Here is a 23,811-nt window from a genome sequence, read left to right as displayed (position 1 = left end):
TCAGTTTGAATGAAATGTTGGATGGAGGAGGTTGTGTTTTGCTTCTCGTATTTTTAACGGTTTGTTGACAATTTGTACGCAAAGAAACCTGTGTGTGAACATTGTTGTTTACTTATATTGTGAACTTTAAAGTGTTCTTGTGGCCATGGCTACGCAACCCGAAGTCGGTGTGTCCGACTTCGTGCTTCTGGACAATTTGACTGCTGACAAATTTATTCAGAATTTGCATTTGAGGTAAGTGTGACTTTTTCGCGTTTCTTACGGCCCCGTGCGTGGGATTCCGCTGTCGGCTCCTTGCAAACAAAACAACACCGAGTTAATTATGTTTGTCGCACGTTTTATTTTATTTCCATTTTCTGCATGCTGTTCTACTTGAAGCTCACGTCTTATAACGTTAGTCGTTCCACCTACGTGAACCACGAAGCCTTATTATAATTAGGAAAATAAATATTAAAACAGCTGTGCCTGAACGACGAACTAAACGACAAATTAAGAATTTCAGACTAGGTTGATTGGTGGTGAATGAAAGAAGCAGAAAATACAAATACAAATTTAATAGTTTATTTCCGAAAATAAAGCCGCAGATTTCATTTATGCTGACCCCCACACTATGCATGGCCTGTCCCGTGGAGTGAAAAATACGATTTTCAAGAAACATTGCTAAATAAAATAAAAATAAAGGTATTGTACGATGTTTTTAAGCCTATTCAAACTTTTTCCTACCATTTTAAATAAACCCTTAAAATTATCCAAACATACATTAGTATTTAGTATCACTGGCCTTTTTTTTGTTTGAAAAATTATGTATGAAGTTATTATTATTTACTATTATTATTTGATTTGCCAGCAGTATGTGTGTGCTCAACAAAATCTGTGCACCTACCTTGTGCACCCAGAAAACTTTTTTGTTTAAAGAAAAAATAGAAGTAATGTCTAACATCATTATAATTAGTTCACCGAAGCATTCCATTTGCCCTTGCCCTGCTTTACTTGCTCATGTTTATGGTATTAAAAAAACAAAAACCAAAAAAAAAAAAATCAAAATCATTTATTCAGTAAATAGGCCGCAACACATCATTTTTTAAACTACCAGCGCTTTTGGAAAGACCATCATTGCCAAGAAGAATGCGCCGCAAGAAACTTGGCAGAAAGTCATTTTTTCAAACAGGTTTAGTTTATGATAATTGGCTTAAAAACTAATGGTATTATTTTCAGGGATACAGTTTGACGCAATTTTAGGGTGGGGCTAAACATATATTTATCTGTTGTGTTGTGTTGAGGAGTCACACGCAGACAACATCAGACGCATCAGAACGGTATCAATTTCATATATTTTATATGGTTGCATTCACATTTATCTGATGCAGTGTGTTGTGATGGCTTGTGTTGTGTTGCATCACAAGCTATGGAGAGAGACAGAGATCATCACAACACAACACAATGTATAAATGTGAATGCGGTTTATTGTATATCCCCATATTTGTTAACCCAATATGAACAACGTAATCTGTGACTGTATTATCATGATTGATTTGATTGACATGTTCATTTTCACCATCTCTTTCTATACCTTGTGACAGAAAGAAGTGGTGGAACTGATTGTGATTTGGCGTATGTTAGACAGTAAATAAGGCCTCTACTCATTGATACCCTATGATATGGAGGCTTTGAGTAAGAGATAGGTAAATCTGTAGGGCTACTATGAAATTCGAAAATTGAAGTTTGTATCGTACCATCCCATCACTCTCATATTACATAATATAAGCATTGGCAGGATGGTACGATACGATTTTCGATTTTCGAATTTCGTAGTAGCCCTGCTGGATCTAAAGATTCAAAAGTCAGATCTGAATCGCTTATTGACATCCAAGGAGTTATTAAGTCTGACCAACCGTTTGGATTGAGCAGCTTGTGATTTGCGGTTCAGCATTCACTTTCGTTCAATCACATCAGATTGGATCAGATATGTTAGCTTATACAATATGACAACTAGATGGCCAAGTGGTTAGAGCACCTGACTACGAAGCTTGAGGTCCTGGGTTCGATTCCTGGCCAGGGCAGATATTTGTATGAATAATATAAATGTTTGTTCTCAGGTCTTGGGTGTTTAATATGTATTTATCTATATAAGTATGTTTATCCATTGCCTAGTATCCATAGTACAAGCTTTGCTTAGTTTGGAACTAGGTCAATTGGTGTCAAGTGTCCCACGATATTTATTTATAAAAAACTTCCGTTATTTATTTTTTTTACTCAATATGCTGTTCCGATTCATCTGATTCTTGGAAAGAAATTTCAGTTGACTTAAAAGATAATTAAAGATAACATTATGAGCCTGTTTCACCTCTAATTGATACATTTTATATGACAAAGAAATGTGATGCTGCCTCTGTTTATTCGGACAAGCCTGTTTTTAAATTAAAAACTATTGGAAAAAAATCTGATTAAATCAAACTAATTTGCCTTTTCCATATTTGATAACAGTTCTGTGATGTCATGTCATCGAAAATACAAGTTGGTCACATGTTATTCTCATTAACATTTTTGTGTCACACCCAAATGATCGAATGACCTTCCTATTATCACTTGAATAAATAAAATCATTCATTCAGCAGCAAAACTTAACATAAATGAATAATGAATATTAAAATATTGTAGAATTTTTATATTCTAAATGTGGCAAGTTGATGCATCTATATTTCAGTTTGTATTTTCAATAAGTGAAGATTTCCGGAAATAATCGCTCCCAAAGTAGCAAAACTTTAAATTATATTAATATATTTAATACTTAAAAAATACAACATATGTACTTTAGTTTCCTGTTAACCTTAGCGGTCCCCGACTCCGACGACGCTTAGATAAAAAAATATTACTAGATACTTATACTAAATTAGCTTAGGCTAATTTTGCGCGAAATCAGCATAGTCCCCCCGGATAGGGTTTTTTATTTTTATTATTGCTGCCGTTTTTTTTCTGGTAATAGATTTTAAGACTGTAGTAAGTGTTTTAATTGTGTAATATATTACTTGATTTTTTTCGTAATGGCTACGGAACCCTATCTTGGGCGTGTCCGGTTTTTTTAATTTACTGATGATTACTTACTTTAGTTAGCAAGAAGGCCTAGTAACTGGCTGGCCAGGAAATCATTTTTTTTATAAGTTTTCATTTTTTTCCAATTCAAAAGCTGGAAGTTGAGATAAGATTTATTTTAGTTAGTTGTTTGGAATAGGAATAGACAAGTGAAGTCATTGAATGAATCAGAGACGTTTCTTACTCCATTAATGTTTAAATGGTATGTATGTCATGGGAGAACTGTTACATTTTAATGTGTAAGATGTACAGTTGAGGTCATAAATATTTATACCACCATGTCAAATGTTTGTATGCATACGCTCGACCTATGGTTAGTGGCATAAAAGGTCATCGATATTATTGACGTTTTGGTTACATAACATACATTGGATTTTAAAATCAGATAATCCTACTACTACATAAATATGAAATTTGTAAGTGTGTGCGTAACAATCAAAATTCAAATGATTTATTCAGTATAATAGGCGCTGTTATTACATTATAATTAAGTGGGTAGAACTCTCTGCTTTTTAAATAAAAAGTGATTGATTAGGGTAGCACACACATCCCATGTATGCATGCAAGCACAGCTCCCTAGCTGATAAAGTGTATTTCAAGGACTATAATGTTTTAACTGGACATATAGTGGCGACGAAGTGTAAAATGAACTTTTAAACCAAAATGTCAAAAAAATCCGGAGTTAATGAGTTTAATCCTCAAGTACAGTTTGGACAAATTACTTGGAAGGTTAAAATATTGCTTAATAGGCAACGGTATTGACACTGATTAAGGAAAAAAAACAATTTCTTTACTTGTGTGTGTGTGCACAAGTGTTTGAACGGTTTAGCGTTGTTATATTTACCGACGCAACTATGATGTACACTATAGGTGATCATTGGATACATATAAATTAAAACACTTACTCGTATACTATTTGCTTACCCACGGTTATGCGAAAATGATCGTTTCCGACAATGGTACATCGTTCGTATCCGGCGAAATGGAGCGTTTCTAAAGGCAATAATATTAAACATGTAAAAACAGCGCCTTACCATCCAGCTACAAATGGTTTAGCCGAAAGAATGGTGCAAACAGTGAAGAATAAACTTCGGAAAATGGATAATGTACCGTGGGAAGTTCGCATCCCGAACATGCTCCTGGGATTACGAGCTACAGCATGCTCTGGGACAATAAGAGCCCGGCGGAATCGCTGATGAACAGGAAGCTACGAACACTTTGGATACTATCCACCCGGATAATGTCAGCAATAAAAAGTGGAAGAAGCAAATTGACAGGACGCAAACCAAAAGGTGCGACAAAGCATGTTGGACATAATATAATGTATAGAAATTATGGTAATGGCCCCAGATGGTACCAGGAAAATTTTTTCGAAAGGGGGCCCATCGAGTTACCGCGTGGAAGCAACAGATGGTTCAATAGTCAACAGGCACATGGACCAGTTAATTAAAACAGCACAGAATGCAGATTCGAATGAAGAAACGGAACCACCCAGCGAACAAGTAGTGAGAGGCGAAGAAGTAGTAAGAGGCGAAGATATAGAGGATAAAGGAACGTGCCAGAAACAGAAATGCCCAGGAGAAAGACAGAGGGTTGTGGTAATCAGTGAAGATGGGAATCAGGAAGAGGTATTAGAAATACCTAGCGCAGATCAGTGGCAAAGATGTTAGGAATACCTACTCCTGACCAAGTCAACTGGAGGGAAAGTAATTAAAAAACCCAAATACCGTTCTACATTACCTATGAAAAGCCTGGTAGAAGTTATAAGTAGGTGCTGATATTGTTTTGTTGTAAGTTGTAATGTAATGTTTTTGTTATAAGTTGTTGCTTATATTGTTATGGTTAGAGTACAGTTACTTGGGGGAAGGTATGTTATGTACATTATATTAAGTGGGTAGAACTCTCTTGCTTTTATAATAAAAAGTGATTGATGTAGGGTAGACACACACATTCCCATGTATGCATGCAAGCACAGCTCCCTAGCTGAATAAAGTGTATTTCAAGGACTATAGTGTTTTACTGGACATATAGCCGCAATGGGCACTTTTACACGTCATTTTTTTTAAACTACCAGCGCTTTCGAAAGACCAATTGCCAAGAAGAATGCGCCGCAAGAAACTTGGCAGAAAGTCATTTTTTCATAATAATATAATTACAAATAAAATACTTAAAAACTATATTATACAATTAAAGAAAAAAAAATACAGAAAAATAATAATAATAAAAATACAGGGATGTATGGGGTCCCTTAGTTACAATACTAAACACTAACTATATCTAAACTATATCTACGTTCAGTGGAAGTGTAGAAATGCTTCACCGTCATAAATTTTTAAAATAATAATAATAACGTCATGGTTACTCCTTCGCGCTGAAACGACTGGACAGATTTGGATTAAATTTGGTGTGTAAAGAACTAGACATCTAGAAATAATACATATATTTATACCAATACGGGACTACTACTATGGGGGCTTACTATGGGATCAGAATTAGGGTTTCTGGTTTCTCGACCTTTTTTTTCGAGTTTATTATAAAATTATGTTGAGATTGGTTTTTGGAGTCTTTGTCTTTTTTATTTTAACTACAAATTTTGTTACTTTTACGGTGGTCATTACGTAAAATTCATACCGAAAATACAAACTGAAACATAGATGCACAGAAAAACCAGAAAAAGAGACCTGCTCTGGGAATCGAACCCAGGTCCTCAGCATTCCGTGCTGATACCCCTTCACTACCACTGGACAGGAGTACAGACACGATTTTTTCCTATGTACCACATATCTCAGCTTGTTTGTTTCTTATTTTAAGTTTAGTTTCTCGATTAGGGCTAAAAACATAGATGTCGCTAATGTCGCTGCTTAAGTGACTAAATAAGAAACAAACAACCTGAGATATGTGGTGCATAGGAAAAATTCGTGTCTGTACCTCCTGTCCAGTGGTAGTGTAGGGGTATGGCACGCAGCACAAAATGCTGAGGACCTGGGTTCGATTCCCAGCGCTGGTCTCTTTTTCTGGTTTTTCTGTGCATCTGTTTCAGTTTGTATTTTCGATATATAATTATGACTGACTGTACAAAGTCGTTTCATTTAAATCTTCATTCAGTAGACATGACAAGGACAACATCAAACACTAATTATGAGAATATACTCATCACAGAATAAATAACAGTACTAGGTACGAACGACGCTATTGCTAAAGTAGTTAGGTGCGGAATCACTCTTGATAGTTTAATAATTGTCATTTTGAAGATCAATAAATATTTCAAAAGCGGCTGAACTGATTCTTATGAAACATAGCTAAGAAACAGCAAGGAAACTCGCTTTCACGTAAAAAGCTGCACCGATATCAGTCCATCTGTTTGAGAGCTACGACGCCACAGACAGATAGACATGGCGTCAAACTTAAAACATCCCCCTCTTTCCGTCGGGGGTTAAAAAAAAACAATAAAACTGGTCCAAAAGATAGACCAACATACCAAAGAATATTAAATATCCAAATGAGAAAGTGCTTAAAGTGGCACACACAAGTCTATGAAAATTGTTTTGACAGCACAGCGTGTACTCGTCAGTAAAAGTTAATGATGCAAAACAAGTTGATGCTCTTTGTAGCTTTGCTGTGGAGTGCAGAGGTATGGAGAACAATCTCTGCGACTGCGTATGCGAGAGTGTCTTAAAGGCGGTAAATAATGGGTAAATTTTAAAGGAAGCTTTATAACGATACACATAGTAAAATCACTCGGCAATGTTTTAAACCAGGGCTTCCCACGCAACGGCGCACGCCGGGGGCGTAGAGTAGAGAAATGTCACAGAGGGGCGTAATAGGACGTTTGTATTTCCGAAAAAAAAATCTAGGTAGGTAGTATGTTCACGAAACGTTACCGTTTCGGAGCCACTTAGCAATTTGTGATGTGGTGTGGGGTTAGAATTACACCTCTCCATTTCTTCCGTGGATGTTGTAAGAGGCGACTGAGGATATAGGTTAAGGTATACCGTAAGCGACAGGCTAGCAACCTGTCACTGTTGTACCGTTTTTGTCAAACTTAATACCTAGGTAGTATGTAGCGTAGGTAAAGTAACTGTTCCGAAATTAACTTAAGGGGGGCCTGAAAATATTATTTTTGGTTCGAGGTGGCTCTGCGAAATAAATGTTAGGAAACCCTGCTTTAAACAAATCACGAAAAATGGGTAATTCAGTTCGTCGTTTATATTATCAGAAAGTATTGGACTTGTATTTGTTTTTGTCAATCAAACAAAAAATTACAAGGACGAAGCGCGCTTAAGTTCGGGAGTGGGGGGCTGTGCCGTCACGCCGTTCTAAAAAGCTAGATACACACGGTTGTATAGCCCGCGCCAAACTTCTAGCTCTCTCTCTGAAGTTGCAGCGCGCAGGTGTACAGTCCGTAAAATTTTAATATAATCCTACTTATATTATAAATGGGAAGGTTTGTATGTTTGGATGTATGTTGCCATTGAGTGAGCAGTTAAAGCAAGTAGTGATTTAAATTCATAGTTGGAACAACATAATGTGACACGTAATGTGTTGGTATTAATAAACCATGCCTGCATTCTGTGTATGCCAACACTATGCCATTGTGACTTTGAAAACTTCTATATAGCTATAAAATGTTTTCAGAGCAGACAATGAAGTTAAAGTGACATCATCGCCCGGTGGCGGCCTTTCATCGTTTACCTCAAGCCGATTGTTTACAATGGACATATTGCTCATTAGTCGTACGAACTCGTTGTGCTATAATCTTTATTGCTGCTTGTCAATTCAAGAGTCTCTGTGAGGTCTTAATTACCTGGGTGTATCGGTCGCTCGAGAAATTCATTTGACACATGGTTCAATACTGTACTTAATATTAAATGATATTGTACCGGATAACTCACGTCTTCAATCGAGTTTAGCTCGACATGTTTCGGGCTAATCCGTAGCCCTTCTTCTTAGGAGCAACGCGACTCGGCGGCTGCTGCAAGACGCGCACTGCGCTCCCAATTATTTTCGGTACTCATCGTACAGTTTTCATTTTGACATTTGGCATTAAGAGTCCACCATGGCCCAGTGTACTCGCAACGCCTCTAACCGGCAGAAATGGAAGCACGTTGCTAAGAGGGCTGTCCTCGATAAATCTGCGACCCACCGAACATCTCTCCGTGTACCACGTCTCCGCAACCATTACCACTCTGACAAGAGTGTCCGACTAAGAAGAGAATTTTCAATTTGCAATTCGTTCCTTAATCGACTTCTTTTGGTGACGTTTTCGATGTTTTCTTCACCGTAGGGCTCATGGTAAATTTCAAATGTAATTTACAAGAATTTTATATGGGTCTATGTCCAACAGTGGACGTCTTACGGCTGATATGATGATGACAAAAATTGCTCGTTTACAGATACAAGATTTTGGACTGGGTATATCTTTTCAATCGTGTTTTTGCTCTGTTTCTCATACTACGAGTAAGTCGTGACCCTGAAGAACCGCAGAGCTATCGTATATCGTGGTACGGGTGGGTAAATTTATTTATCAAATAACTGTACCGGTAAGACCGAGGCCTGAACGCCCGCGGCAGGGGAGTGTACAGCGACCCTTACATAATTATTTTATTCTGTTTTTAGTATTTGTTGTTATTGCGGCCACAGTAATACCTAATCTGTGAAAATTTCAAGTGTCTAACTATTACGACTCAAGAGATAGAGCCCTGTGACAGACGGACGGACAGACAGACAGACAGCGGAGTCTCAGTAATAGGGTTCCGTTGGCATCCTTTGGGTACGGAATCCTAAAAACGCTCACAGCGGCGTGGCCCGCCCCGCTACCCACTGTCGTCCAGTTCGCGGCCTAAAGCCATGAAGCTTCTTATAGATGGTGCGAGAAATGTGTAATTGCAGTACAGTTACCACCGCGAATTTCTGACGCAACAAAGGGTGCATAAATATCTGATACGACTCTATTTCTAGGGGCGGTAGGACTAGGGTTGCCAACCGTACTATAATATATAGTATTGTATCGGGTGTCCCAAAAAGGACGCAAGATTTGCCGCCATTTTTGTATTTTAGTGCTGGCAACCCTAAAAAAAAACTCGAGAACTGCCGGAACTCTCGCACTGACAAGGGCCCGACGGATGATGTCGTTAATTCTGGCGTGGCGGGAGATCCTACCAGCGCTCCGGACAGATGAGAGGCCATGGTGACCCAGTATGTCCACCATGGCGCCGCATTGACATCGATGTGGCTGATTTATTGATGCCCCCAAACGTAAGCTAGCTGCCAGGCGAAAGGTGGTGTTGTCTAAAAAAGTACCTAAGTATGTTTGGAGAGGGTAGCGCCTGCAGCCACAGACCCGATTCCCACTCCGCAGTCGCAAGGAGACGAGCACGGTCTGCCGAACTAGTTGACGTATCTAAAAGGTTTTTCCGTACTAGTTGACAGAGCGGCTCGTCCCATTGCCTCTGCGAGCAGGGATTGGCAGGCGGGTCCGTGTCGGGACAGGTTATGGACCAAACGTTTATGGGCTCGGAGCAGTGTGCAGCCTCCACAGATCCAATGGATGGATCTTATATTTTCGCTATAAGGCTTTGAGCACCATGCGCCGAGGACAAGAAAGCAGGTAGAGCAACACAAGAAATTTTACGGATACCAAGGCCGCCGAACCTAATGGGTAGGGTAGCCTGGGTCCAAGATCTATCGTCAAAAGGAATATTGCAGACTGAAGTGAGTGTTTCTACTACTAATTTATCTAATTTTGAAGTGGGGTCTTTCCAAAAATGGGTTCCGCGAAGTATATACGTAAATTTTGGGACAAAAAAACAATGCTTAATGATTGAATAGGCTGAATGAAGATTAATTTTGGCCAAACGGTGCGATGTTGCTTTGAAATTTTGAATTTTTGCGTCGACGAAGTTTTCAAATGATTGATCTAAGACGGGACAACCAAGGAGCTGAAGCGATTCTTTGTTTATAATTTTGATGCTCGGGGCGATTTGCCAAAAAAGGTCGATTGTATTTTCCTTGTCTGGATATGAATCGGTGATAAAAAGTTCGCACTTGGAAAAATTTAGCGATAGGCGATCCTTTAAATTGTCTTTGGTTCCGAACTTGTCAATGTCAAATTGAATTTACAACATCAAATTAAATAAGTAACAAATATATCTTTGTCTATTTTTTAATTTTTCCATAAAATACTATATTTTTTATATCTTATGTTGAAAAATCCTATATTTCACCGAAGACATGTTGGCAACCCTAGGTAGGGCGTACATGTATTGTGTTTATGCACGCACCGCTGTGGCAGATAATGCAAGTGACTGTACATTACCATCGACGATCGACACTTCTGAATTTCATAGCCACGCAGCACCGCAATGCAACGAACACACCGCAAATGAAGCTACAAAATGCCCACTATGTTGCCTCAGGCGGCACAACAAAGACTTTTACCAATTTGCTTGCTACTTCACTCCTACCTCAGACTTCAGTAATCGGTATGTCTCTATCCAAAAGCTCATAAAATGCAACGGTCGTGGTAAATTAAATTTGTTTCTACAGGGATGCCGGCAGTTGCTTTGGGTTTTGTAGACGATATTGTTGTCAATTGGCGCTGGTGAAGTTTCCGTGTGTGAACAATATACAATACAATAGAATATAAAGCTCCGCTATTAAAAGAGTAATTTGTATTTGTGCTCGGTAAACCGCAGATTTGCTTAAGACACGGCCAATGAAACTTCATTGGATGCAACGAAGATGCAAGAAAGTGCCGTGTGTGAGCGAGGGGCGGATATTCTGCTTTTTCATGATTTTTTAAAACGAAAACGATTTTGGGTCCCTAGCCTGGACGGGTTCCTAACCTGCGCCTCTTCTGGTCTTTTTCAGTATATGAAACTTGCTGTAATAAAGTTTTACGATGGGTCGGGTATAAAATGATTTGATGTTACCTGACGACACTGTTCATCAACTTTTCTATCTTTCTATTATCGACTATGTCTATCAGTATATTGTTTTACTGTATATTAGCCGGCATGTGGCTGGAAGTCTAGATAACCGGTGAGCGGTCACGTTCACCTGGGCTCTAATGACTCCACTTATCATTGGTGTTATCGAAAGAATGCTACCGACACGTTGCTATGGTATGTTTAGAACCTGTTTTGTTTTCACACCTGATAATAGTTTTGTATTTGTTGTTACTGACACAATTTTAGGCGAAGCAATTTTTATTTACTAGCTTCAACTCGGCTGTTGTTAGAAATCTTGGTTGTAGCGGTATAGCACGCGGTACGGATACGAGAAATTTGTATTCGATTCCCAGTATGGTCTTTATTTTCTGTTTTCTGTACATCTATTTAACTTTTATTTTTCAATAGTTAGAAAACACAGGTGTATACAGAGACCACTTACATAAGACTAATTTTAAACTTATATACAGAACTTACATCCATACCAAATTTCAAGGCCAATCCAATCCGACTATTGGACGTTGGAGAAATCCATACTAATATTATAACTGTGAAAGTGTGTGTGTTTGTATGTTTGTCCTTCTTTCACGTCGAAACGGACCAACGGATTGACGTGATTTTTGGCATAGAGATAGTTTATGGGACAGAGATTGACATAGGCTACCTTTTATCCCGGAAAAATCCACAGTTTCCGAGGGAACAGCGCGATAACTGAATTCCACGCGGACAAAGCCGCGGGCAAAAGCTAGTTTATAAATAACTAGCAACGTTTGATACGAACATACAGAAATACCTACATAACAAGTGTCAATAAAAGTTCGGTAGTAAAAAAAGTGTATTATAATAGTCACTTCCACGTCGTACTCGTATCAAACTGTAAAATACTTGTAAAGAAACGGTCAAAAAGGTAAGATGTGTCAGCAGACTATAAAAGATAAATTGCCTAACATTATACCTAAATCAATAATACCTTATTGCTTCTATATAATACTACGTTTAGGGGCTGTTTCACCATCCATTGATTAGTGTTAACTGGCGGTTAGGTGTGATGCCGTCTCTATTTGTTTTGTTCGAATAGACGGAGACGGCATCACATTTAACCGTCGGTTAACACTAATCAATGGATGGTGAAACAGCCCCTTAGTCTCGTGCGATATCATCTGCGTGCTTGATAAACTTCTGTCATAAAATTCAAATTTTGTCGCCATCATCGCATTTATAAGTAATTATCAAGATTATAAAAAAGCTGATTATTCTTCTAATTAAAATAAGTAAGTCGTAGTATAAGTCGTGAACGTGAGATTAATGTCTGTTAAGTAATGTAAAATCAAACACTTGTCATGGTAATTTGATGGCTTCACATCTACGCGTAATTCCAACGGGAGTTTCTTGAAAATGTCACTGTCATTGATTATATTTGATAAGTCTGTATAGGGTATCCTACCGTAAAATTCTGCACTTGCCTGTTAGCGTCTTTCTTTTTTTGTTTACTATTATAACAGTCTTTAGCTTCAAAGTGAAGTCCATTATTTTGCAAATGATTATACTTAGTTGAATTCAGTCAAATTTCCCTAATGATACTCATAACTTTACTATGTTAAGCGAAGAATCGTGACCTATGTTATGGTTTTCTATGCGGTTTTTTTTTCCTTTTTTGTGCTCTGATTCTTTAACAAAGGTCAAATGACGCCGCAGAGAAGGCAGTCTTTGTCTTAAGTCATGAACGCAAGCGAGAAAAAACTTTCCTTAAATATTTCAGTTACGTATATAATGGATAGTTTAATTAAATAACAATTTAATTAGTGGAAACTGTTTCAGCTTTTGTATTATCTAAATTTAAATATGTATTCATATGAATGTGTGTCATTTTTCTCTGTTTGTTTCCCATTATCAATAAAATAAATAAAAAACATAGATTTGCAACAAAATTCCTACAATTTGCTTTACATGACTATGCTTGATTGATCACTTATAATGCTAGAACCGCAGTGCGGCAATGTAGTATAGTGGTGGTAGTTGGGTTTGTGTGATTTGTGTGTGTTTTTACAGTGTGAGGGTGGAGGAACTGCATGAACACTCATTTGTTGCATAGTCGTAGTTTCGGAAACTTCTCACAATTTTGTATAGTGATTGAAACTTTCCGTTTCTTAAATTTAAATTTCCTGTACACATCTTGTGAAAATTCCCAGAAATTTCCAAGAACTTTTCCAACTTTTTGGAAACTTTCCGCAACTTGCACATCTGTAGACGTAGCCATCGTATGGTCGCGGGTGAGCAAAGTAATTGTATAGTCAAATGTAATACGATTTACAATATTTTTCTTGTTGTATAAACGGGGTGAACCTCGGTCCCATAACTTGTGGCGGCCTGCCATAGCTCGCCGATGACGCCATGAGACGTCGCGTTATAATAACCCACGTAATTGTCCTCGCTGGAGCAATTCGCCACGAACGCTTATAACAACTTAATGGCATGTTCTGGCCAATTTTTCAACAAAAATAGACGCTTGGAGTATTGGAAAAATTAGAAAAATAGGAGTAGTTGACTTGACACCAATACTATCATATTATATTTTTTGTTTTTTTAAGTGTCACTGCTGGGCAAAGGCCTCCCATTTTTCCGCCACTCGTCCTAATCGAGAGCTTCTCATTGTTACTATGCATATGTACAGATACAGATATACGATTGTGTGTAGAATTAGTTTCCGTAAGAGCATTGCAATATCCTTGGACATCAAGAAGCCACTCAAAATCGAAACCTTGGCGTTTGTTTCAATTGAATTTTACATTATCTTATCGTTTGTATTGTATTTATGATAGCTGATACACAATCGGCTTGGCAATGATACGTATCTTCGCGATATAGATGTTATGTGATAGACTTATGGCAATACTTGAGAAGTAAAACGTTTTTTTTCGCCACGCTATAGGTACTGCGAAAGGATACGTTTTGTTTAAAAAAAACATTTTGAATATAAGCTTTTTTGCTAAAGGTACTTCATTATCAATCAGACAACTGAAAATGGGTCAAAATTTACTTGCAAGATTTGAAATTAGAAGAATCTTTTGAAAGGCAAAATATTTAGGGCATTATAGGGACTTGTCACACTGGAGGCGTTCTGCGTCTTGATTCTCATATCCTGTCTTCTCACACATTTTGATTACATTTTGTATCAGACGAATCCTTGTTCTTGGATGGAATAGCAATTCACAGGCAACGCACTATTTACTCTTTATCTTTTAATATTATAAATATAAATTACTCAACGATCGATGTAAGTCAAAACATCAACGATTATCTAATTCCAGTTTGCTAAAAATATCATATTCTAACAAATATGTTTTCGCATTTCAACTCCAACGGATTAGATCGCTTCTCGTGCTATTTATGTCCTGCTTGAAACCAAGCCCTTGGTGCCATCGAGAATAGATAACATATTTTACAGATTTTGATACACTATATAACGATTTTTTTTTTTAAAGTTAAATTGGAACTACATTCAGCCACTCGCGTTCTTCACCAAAGTACCTACTGGAATATTCCCACGTGTCCTATCTGCTTCTGACTCACTGTAATAAGACTTGTATGGCCTTTATTTGAGCTTGAGACAGCTTCCACAGTCAAGTATCAGCGTCTCTACTCGCGAACTGAGAGGCAAGTGATAAGCCACAAACGCCTGTTTCGTACTACCCCTTTCCAACACAGCCGAGTATGAAAAGAGTAACGACAGTGGACTTTATGTACAATCCATGTCAAATTCAAATGTAATTAACCCGCAAGGTCGTATCAGTCGTACCAATTCCAACTTCCCTCATCTGCATATTTAATTTCAGACGTACCTATAAGGAATTTGATAAAGTCAACCTTTAAGAAGTAACAATAAGCTAGAAATTCTTATAAACCTTTCCCGTTTCCGCACTCTTATAACTCGCGTGGGAATTCTGGGAAATCCTGGAAATAGGTTTTAGCTCTCCTAAGTCCTATATCTTCTTGGGTGCTGAATTTAATGTAACTAATTATTATAAGTACGGAGATAGAGCCGCTTTAAAGCTAAAATGTAAATCCCTTTTATATCCCATCATGTGGGAGTTTCGAATAATGCCTTCTTAGTGCACCTCTATGACGCTTAAAGAATATGTCTGCCAAATGTCAAGTCTCTAGCTCTAGTGGTGTAGCAGTGTTGCGTTTACCGGGACTCTATATAAGTAGATAGATAGTTGACGTACACATAGGTGTGTTATTGAATATCTTGACCTGGTTGCCAGATTTGAGAAATGGCGACCCTTTATAACCCTGAGCCATCCGTACTCGAATGCCTTCATCTCGCGCCTAACGAGCGGCAAGTGGCGGGGTCGCCGACCGTCCGGGTCAATGCGAAGACCTTTGTTTTGCAAGAACACGTGTCTTCGTTCGATTAATTGTGGCAGAGGAAAAATATATTGGAACGTGTGAAGTCGGTAAAGATATTGTATCGGCAAATGACTACAAATCACAACACTAAAATGTAAACTGGGTGATTCGGGAAACCTGAGTAGGACTAACACTACACCTTTCAGTAATTGATAATAGGTCGTTTACAACCATCGCTGAAGTGGCAATGGGCCGGCCATATAACCCGAAGAACCGATAACCGTTGGGGTAGACGAGTTCTTGAGTGGAGACCACGGATCGGCAAACGTAGCGTAGGACGTCCTCAGACTCGGTGGAGCGATGATCTTCGCAGGGCGGCTGGCAAGAGCTGGATGAGAGTAGCCGAGGATCGTGCTCAGTGGCGTGCCATGGGAGAGGCCTATGTCCAGCAGTGGACGAACATAGGCTGATGATGATGATGATGATGATGACAACCATCCCAATAATATGATAAATACTAAAGTTTGTCATTCTGCTTGTTTGTCATCTTTTCACTTCTAAACAGTTGAACCAATTTAGATGAAATTTAGTATATAGTTTGAGTTCCGGGGAAGGACATAGGGTAGTTTTAATCCCGGAAAATTGCACAGTTCCCACGGGATAGCGATAAACGAATACTAAACGGACGGAGTCGCGAGCAACAGCTAGTACCTCATATATTGAAATCCATGAAGCCGTTAAGGCTACAGAGAAGATCAATGAAATAGACATATTTACATACGTACAGTATACAAATAAACATTGTTTTTATAGCGTTAAAGAATATTTAGACTTGTCAAAGTACAATAAATAGTTTTTTTTTTCTTCTCTCAATTTGTAATTTCTCTTGATTAATAATGTAAATTTGCACTGACATCTCCATAATTTATTTCTAATTTTTTTTTGACATACCGTTACTATTTTATTTTCAATTTGACAAAATTTTATTTATATAAAGTAATTTTCTTATAATCATTGTGAATGTATAGGTAAAAGCTGATGTGTTTATTTTAATCATTTTGCATGTTGATTCGTCGACTGAATACTGGTTCAAATCATGTAGTAATTAAGATCTGTATTTACGTATTCTAAGCAAATAAATCATTCTTTCTTTACAAACGCTTGAAACTATATAACCCTCCTGCGGCTAGCCAGGTAAAAAGCTGTCACTTTTTACCGAGATATGAGTATGTAAGTACAGAAGGTTGCCTACCGCAAATATATCGTACTTATGTATACCTAAGCTTTGTACTTACTCTACTCATATCTCGGGCTCTTTAAACAGATTTCAAGGTCATGGTCACATTTCTTACTAATTCCACCACCACTGCATTACGTGCATGGTATGTTTCATTCGACTGGAAAATGACCTTAACATCTGTAAGGTTGAAATTGCATCTTCGAGTTTTCCCATGTCGCCGTCACTCGTCAGGTGAGAACAAGGTCAAGTGTGTACACAAAAAATAGACCATTACGTCAGACCACAATACAATACAATGACTCATTATTGAACACAACGCATAGTAAGAAGTACAGAAAACAGGTAGATATGGAGATTTTTCCAATAATAGGAAGAGTATAATAGTTATTTATGTGGCTGGTGCACAATGAGAGGCTTTAAAGTACGAGTGTGGAATAAGATCACACGAGTGTTTTAATGCCTAATTATGTATAGCCGCATACATAACTTTATCTACATGCATATCATAAGTTTTCTATAATATGTTCAGATATGGCCTGTATTTTGACTTTGACTTTGACTGACTTGACTTGACTTTGAATTTGACTTTGAATAATAATTATTATCTACATGCATGTCATAAGTTTTCTACAATATGTACAGATATGCATTGTTAAAAAAAGTATTACCGATACTTTAGTGTAAACATTAAGATGCACTGTACTTTAATGTGAACATTAAGATGCACCCGCAGATACCAGGTTTCTTAATAAAGGCCATTTGATAGTCGTTTCTGAACATATGATATGCATGTAATAAATATTATTGTATCCCTCTTTCCACGATTCTTTCCGGTTTTATTTTAAAAAAAGTGGAAATGAGGCTAAGTCGGTAGCAGCCTGCTCACTCTAGCCTGGAAGAGCCCTATGTTGGCAAGGGTGGTAGGTATTTCTCTTATTCTAAGGCTGGAAACACACATGCCTATTGCTGTAGCTGGCCTGCGTACGTCAATCTTCATACAAATATGACACAAGCATGCAAGCTTCTTGCATGAAAATGTTCGAGCTACAGGCATGTGTATTCCCGGCCTAAGTGTAATGCAGACTCATCTAAAGATGTCTAAAGCGAGTAGATCCTGGCGTCATCTTCAAGAGGATTTAAATGTTCAATGTATTGCGGCTAGCTAATGATGTAAACAGTGCCTGTGAATCATGTGTCTGCATGACGCAATGATGACTACTCTTATTAGTCGATGATCGTAAAAGAACACTTGTAATAGGTGCCCTGTTATGACACACCTGTGTGCGCTTTAGCCTCTTACGCATAAGACAGATATATAGATGTTTGATCACAACTGCTTCCATTTTCCGCGAGAACTTTTGCGTTTTTCTGTTAATAAATTGTTACTCGTTGATATGAATAGCTTTCAATAGGTGAAAGATTTCTTAAAATAGTTTATATAGTTTTGAATTTTTTCATTACGAATTAATACATTTAAAACTTTTATTATTGTATAGTCCCACCTTTTTTATAATTAACCCGTCACGCGACCAACGACTTTTTTGGGTAATTTTAGGTTATCGAAACTATTGTAACAAAAATCGGTATATTATTATAACAAGTAGTTAGTACTTATAGTGCATGCTTACATTTGGATTCCGGATTAATAAATAAAAAAAGTAAAAAGAAATATTTCGAATTCTGATTGTGCAAACCCGCGTAACGTATGCAATAAGGGCATTTTTACTAAAACATGTACTTACCTAGCAACGGCATAGGTAAGGAAATGTCAGTTTTGTGACGTTTTATTCCATATTAACTGTAGGGGAAAATCGTCACAAAACTGACAACTTTTAACTTTACGCCGTTGCTAGGTACATGTTTTAATGAAAATGCCCATAAATATACTCAGCGCGGCACAAAATTTGGCCCACTCTTCATACAAAATTACCTATTATTGCATATTTGAGGATTGATTTTACCTATTATTGCATATTTGAGGATTGATTTTACCTATTATTGCTTATTTTACATTTGAGGGCCAGATTTTTTGCCGCTCAGTATATTTCAATTGCACTGGATATTTCAACGTCACCGACTTTAGCCAATTGTCAATTTTTACTACAAATTTGCTGATATAAATATGGACTTAAAACCTTTCCCTGTAAAAAGCTAAAAAAATACACGTAGCGCAGATACGCGATATTTACGTATGGTAGATAAGCGGATTTGCACTAACTGCGACGATATCTTCTGTTTTATATATGTCCGCCCGTCGGCATCAATCTCTTTCGCCATCGCTAATGCTCCTCCCACGTATGATGCTGACGCGGCGCTTCTATTCAGAAACGTTTTCTTTGAATGAAAGACTGCGACCTCCTCATACCTCCACACGGTTAGGGTTGCACTTCTTACGCTGTTATGAATCTGTATATTTTTTGGATAGTGTTTTTTTATGAATGAGATTTTATCAACATAGCTTTTAAAAACTTTTATAAACTTTTATATATTATTATATTATGTTAGCCTATTCTGTCCACTGCTGAGCAAAGGCCTCCCCCAATACTTCCACTCTCTCTTCCCTGCATACAAGGGCCAGTCTTCAGAAGAAGTCCAGTTCATCCCGCCATCGCCGCCTAGGTCTGCCAGGTCGCCTTTCGAGTTGGTAGGCATCCACTCGGTGGTTATCTTGCCCAAAGCTCGTCTGGCATGCGGCAAACATGGCCAGCCCAGTCCCACTTCAGCTTAGACGCCGATCGACCTACATCAGTGATTGGGTCTGAGCGCAGGCGGTGTTCCGGATCCGATCGACGAGTTTTAAACTAGCATGCTGCGCTCCATGGCTCGCTGCAAACCCCGATTTTGAACTTTAGAGCTTCTGTCAAGGACCAAGTTTGAGCACCGTAAGGTGAGATTGGTAGTACGCACAATCATGAGTTTCCTTTTTAAGGAAATTGGAAGTTACCCTTCATAAGGTGTTTCATTGACCAATAGCTCCTCCAGGCGTTTTTGTCCGTCTTTCGACTTCTTTTCTTGCCTCGCCTGGAAGGAGACTAATTGGCCCAAGTAAATATTACTCATGGACATATGCGATTTGTTCACGTTTATCTCAACCTACGTTGGGTGCTATTTTCATTAACTGGTCTTCGACATGTTCATCCTTAGTCCAACCTCGAGCTTGCTTTGCTTAGATCACTAAGCATAACTTGGAGTCGGTAGCTGATGAAGAGAAGAGGACTATATCGTCAGCGAATCGAAGATTAGTTATTCTCACCGACGGACCAGCCCCTTGTCCTCCCAGCGCGGCTAGCTTCCGAAAGAACCTCTCAAGTGTGCTGGTAAAAAGTTTGGGCGATAGCGGGTCTCCTTGTTGACCCTCTTGTATAGGAGGATGGTCCTGTTGAATCCAGTCTTATAGCGGCTGTACTATTGGTGTATATGGTTCGAGGAGGTTATATAGGCTTGTTCAATGTTTTGGTGTGCAAAGCTTCGAAAATGGAAGAATGGGTAAGGCTGTCAAAGGCTTTAGAGTAATCGACAAAGGCAGATAAAGGGGTAGTTTGTTCCTGAAATTTTCCAGTATTTGGTTCAAGGCTTGAAGGTGATCAGTGGTCGAGAGTCCAGGACGAAACCTGCCTGCTCAGGTGGCTGTGTAGTCAAGCTTTCCTGATAGGCCTTTCGATAACCTTTTATGAAGACTTTGTACAGATGAGAACAAGACTATAGGGCGGTGATTTCCAACATCAGTCTTGTCTCCTTCTTGTACACAGGATGATATTTGAGTGGCACATGTCTTTAGGAAAAAACCCGATTTTAAATATTATTAAAGAGCTCTGTAATAGGGGAATCAGTTCTGGCCCTCCAACCCTCAATGCTTCAGTGTGATGCCATCCTCGCCTAAACTTAACTTGTTTATATTTTGTGTTCTTAGATCGCATGAACATGTACTTAACTTGATTTTTTTACAGCTCCAACGAAATTAAGACCTGGGTATTTATAATGAAATTAATTTCGACTTACCCTCTATGCGTTTCTGAGTAAAGAGTCTTAATCTTAACAGATAAACGGATAAGGAAGTGATCTTATAAGAGTTATTTTTGAAGTCGGGAACTCTGAAACCTGCTGGGTTGTTACATTTTTTAGATTTGATTTATGTTTTGATCGTGGGTTCAAACCCGGCTCGCACCTCTGAGTTTTTCCAAATTCATGTGCGGAATTACATTTGAAATTTACTAAGAGCTTTGCGGTGAAGGAAAACATCGTGATGAAACCTGCACAAACCTGCGAAGCAATTCAATGGTGCGTGTGAAGTTCCCAATCCGCACTGGGCCCGCGTGGGGACTGTAGCCCAAGCCCTCTTGTTCTGAGAGGAGGCCTGTGCCCAGCAGTGGGACGTATATAGGCTGGATGATGATGATTATGTTTTATGAAACAGCTGCCAGCCCTGTCCTTAAGGCGCGCTCCGTTTTCCTGAGGTCACCAGCACATATGCGAGTCACGAATGTCGCGGACCCGAATGCTCGAATACGGTCGGCGCACTCCGCCTGCAGTCGCGTCTTTGGCTGTCAGAAAAGTTGTTACTCTTTACGCGTAGGGGGTTAATCTGTGCCAGTTTTAGGCCTTTCGTAATTTAAAGGAGAAGCAGGCGAAGGGTTAGAATTACTGTTGATATTTTTTTTGCTGACTATGTTTTTTCAACCTACATAAATATGTATACCAAATTTCAAGTCTATCCGAGCACTGGAAGTGGATCAAAAATTTTTTTTTTTACATCAAACTGACCGTGATTGACCCCTATCTCACCTGATGTTAAGTACAGATGAGGCCAAAGGTGTATCTCACTGGTTCAGTAACAGCCTATTCACTCTAGCCATGAAGAGACTTACCCCTTATTCATAAAACTTAACAAGCCTATGTTAACTAACAAATGCTTTGTCCCTTTCTAACAATAGAAATGTCGAAGTGACAGATAAGGACAACGAATTTAGCGGCATTTTAACTAAAATAGGTTTGATTGTTCGTTATGAATAGGGGGTAAGATTGTATTTATCCGGAAAAACAAACGAAAGGGAGCGAATTCCATTCCTTTCAACTATCAAGATTTTAAGCAAATTGAAGGTGAAGTCTGATATAGATTTGACAGTACTACATATTTTGACGCTGCTAGTATGAGCTATTAAATCGAGATTTATAGATATATCACATCTCGGCACAGGCCTGCTCTCAGAATGAGAATGCTTGGACCGTAGTTCACACACGAGCTCAGAACGGATTGGGCTCTTTATTAGATATAACATCATCCCAGCCTATATACTAATTTAAGTCTCACTGCTGGGCTGGGCACCAAGGCCTCCTCAAGGGCTTGGGCTTAGTTCTCACACGAACCAGCAGGGCTACTACGAAACTCGAAGTTCGTGTCGTGCGGTCCCTCTGACACTTATATGTACTATTTAATACGAGAGCGAGCGGGACGGTACGATACGAACTTCGAGTTTCGTCTTAGCCCTGCAGAACAGATTCTTTTCTTATAAGATATACCAGATTTTTTGCTGCAAGTGGCCCTCAATCTCACTTAATGTTATAAATGCGAAAGTTTGTAAAGTCGAAAGTCTGTTGTTTGTTTGTTACTTCATCACGTCTAAACCACTGAACCGATTCAGATGTAATTCGGTATACAGATAGTTTAGGTCCCGGAGGAGGACATGGGATAGTTTTTATCCCGAAAAATTGCGTAGTTCCCACGGGATAGCGATAAACGAATTCTGCGCGGACGGAGTCGCGGGTAACGGCTAGTACCTAATAAGGTGCAGTTGTTTTCCAGCAATTTGTGTATTATTAGCCCTCCATCAATGGGGGCCAGGGAGCGTGGGACGGGAATAAAATTCTATTTTTGTTTGGACGCGGTCGCGTTGGCCTTTATTCACAGAATTCCACGATTCCGTATTACATGACGCGGTGAAGGCAAGTGCATGCTACCAAAAAGTGAATCTGCAAGATCGCTACTTCTGTGCGTCACGTTTCTTAGTTGTCTTCTGACATTTTTATCCATGTTTCCCAAAGTGGTCCAGGTGGACCCCGAAGGGTTTGGGAATATAGTAGAAATGTAGCAGCAGTGGGTCTACCGAACAGTAAAACTTTGAAAAAAAAATTGGGAACCTCTGTTTTAAATAATGAATATCAGACAGACTCAATTACCAGCAACACTGGGTACACAACTGTTAGTGCTTTTCAAACTATACCAACCAGTTCATTCTCAAAGCTGCTTAGGGCCTATGCACACGAAGTTTAAACGCGCGTTTGTACCGTTCCTACAATGGCGGCGCGTTTATAAATGCGGTCTGCATGTGTAAAGGCCGTGCACGACCGTGGTTTAACATAACATAAATTTTTTTCCACAAATGTTTAGATCTTAATGATCACTGACTGCATAGATACTATGACGCTCTGTGCTTTCTTATAATTTTAGCCCGTTAAGCTCGAAAAGTCCCTGCTTTTATATTTATGACAAATTGCATAATCTGAAATGTAATGCTGCTCTAAAATATTTGAGTACCTCGCCCGCTTTGATATATCTGATAGCGACTGCAGGGCTCTACGAAACTCGAAACTCGAAGTTCGTATCGTACCGTCCCTCTCGCTCTCATATTAAATAGTATGAGTGTCAGAGGGATCACACGTCACGAACTTCGAGTTTCGAGTTTCGTAGTAGCCCTGCTGCACTCAAGGCAAGGAGTAAGTCTTTGTTCACGTTACCAACTTTTTAAAGATTATGTTTGAAGGCACAATAAAACTGGTCTGTTTATTGAAGACGATGTTAATCTCAGCGCTTCGACCTCTATATGGGTCGGCATGACATGCGGAAATAGCCTCGGCTCGAGACAAGCTAAGCACGCGTTCGAAGCGTTTGTTGCTTCCTTTACGGAGATGGCATTGCAGTTGCAGATGTCTTATGAAAATTACTCTTAATACTCTAGTCTAGTAATACTCAGTGGGTGAGAACATAATGGGGATTTAATCAGGCAATGATAATATTAATTAGTGGTGTTCGTTGAAAAATCCTTTTTGGCAACCGCACTCCTAGCTGTAGGTATCGTTTGGTGGCGTCGTTAACAATGAACGGATCGTCTGTACACTATTTGTTAATTTAAATAAAATATGTTTTTTTTGCTAAGAGTATTTAGTTTAAGTCACCTAATCTCTGAG

The 23,811-nt window shown here is 38.7% G+C and overlaps 1 protein-coding gene across 1 annotated transcript in view; it reads left to right on the top strand.

Annotated features, from left to right (window-relative positions):
• Window positions 1-17: 17 nt before the first annotated feature.
• LOC141437473 (unconventional myosin ID-like) overlaps window positions 18-23,811 on the top strand; it is a 64,556-nt gene continuing 40,762 nt past the window's right edge. The window contains exon 1 of the mRNA XM_074100875.1: window positions 18-234. Coding sequence (XP_073956976.1) covers window positions 146-234 — 89 coding nt within the window. The 5' untranslated portion in view covers window positions 18-145. The remainder of the gene's footprint in view (window positions 235-23,811) is intronic.

The sequence above is a fragment of the Choristoneura fumiferana genome, chromosome 17 (genome assembly GCF_025370935.1).
Source record: "Choristoneura fumiferana chromosome 17, NRCan_CFum_1, whole genome shotgun sequence".
Taxonomy (NCBI): domain Eukaryota; kingdom Metazoa; phylum Arthropoda; class Insecta; order Lepidoptera; family Tortricidae; genus Choristoneura; species Choristoneura fumiferana.
Note: the sequence above shows the minus strand (reverse complement) of the source record. Positions and strands in the feature narration are given on the sequence as shown.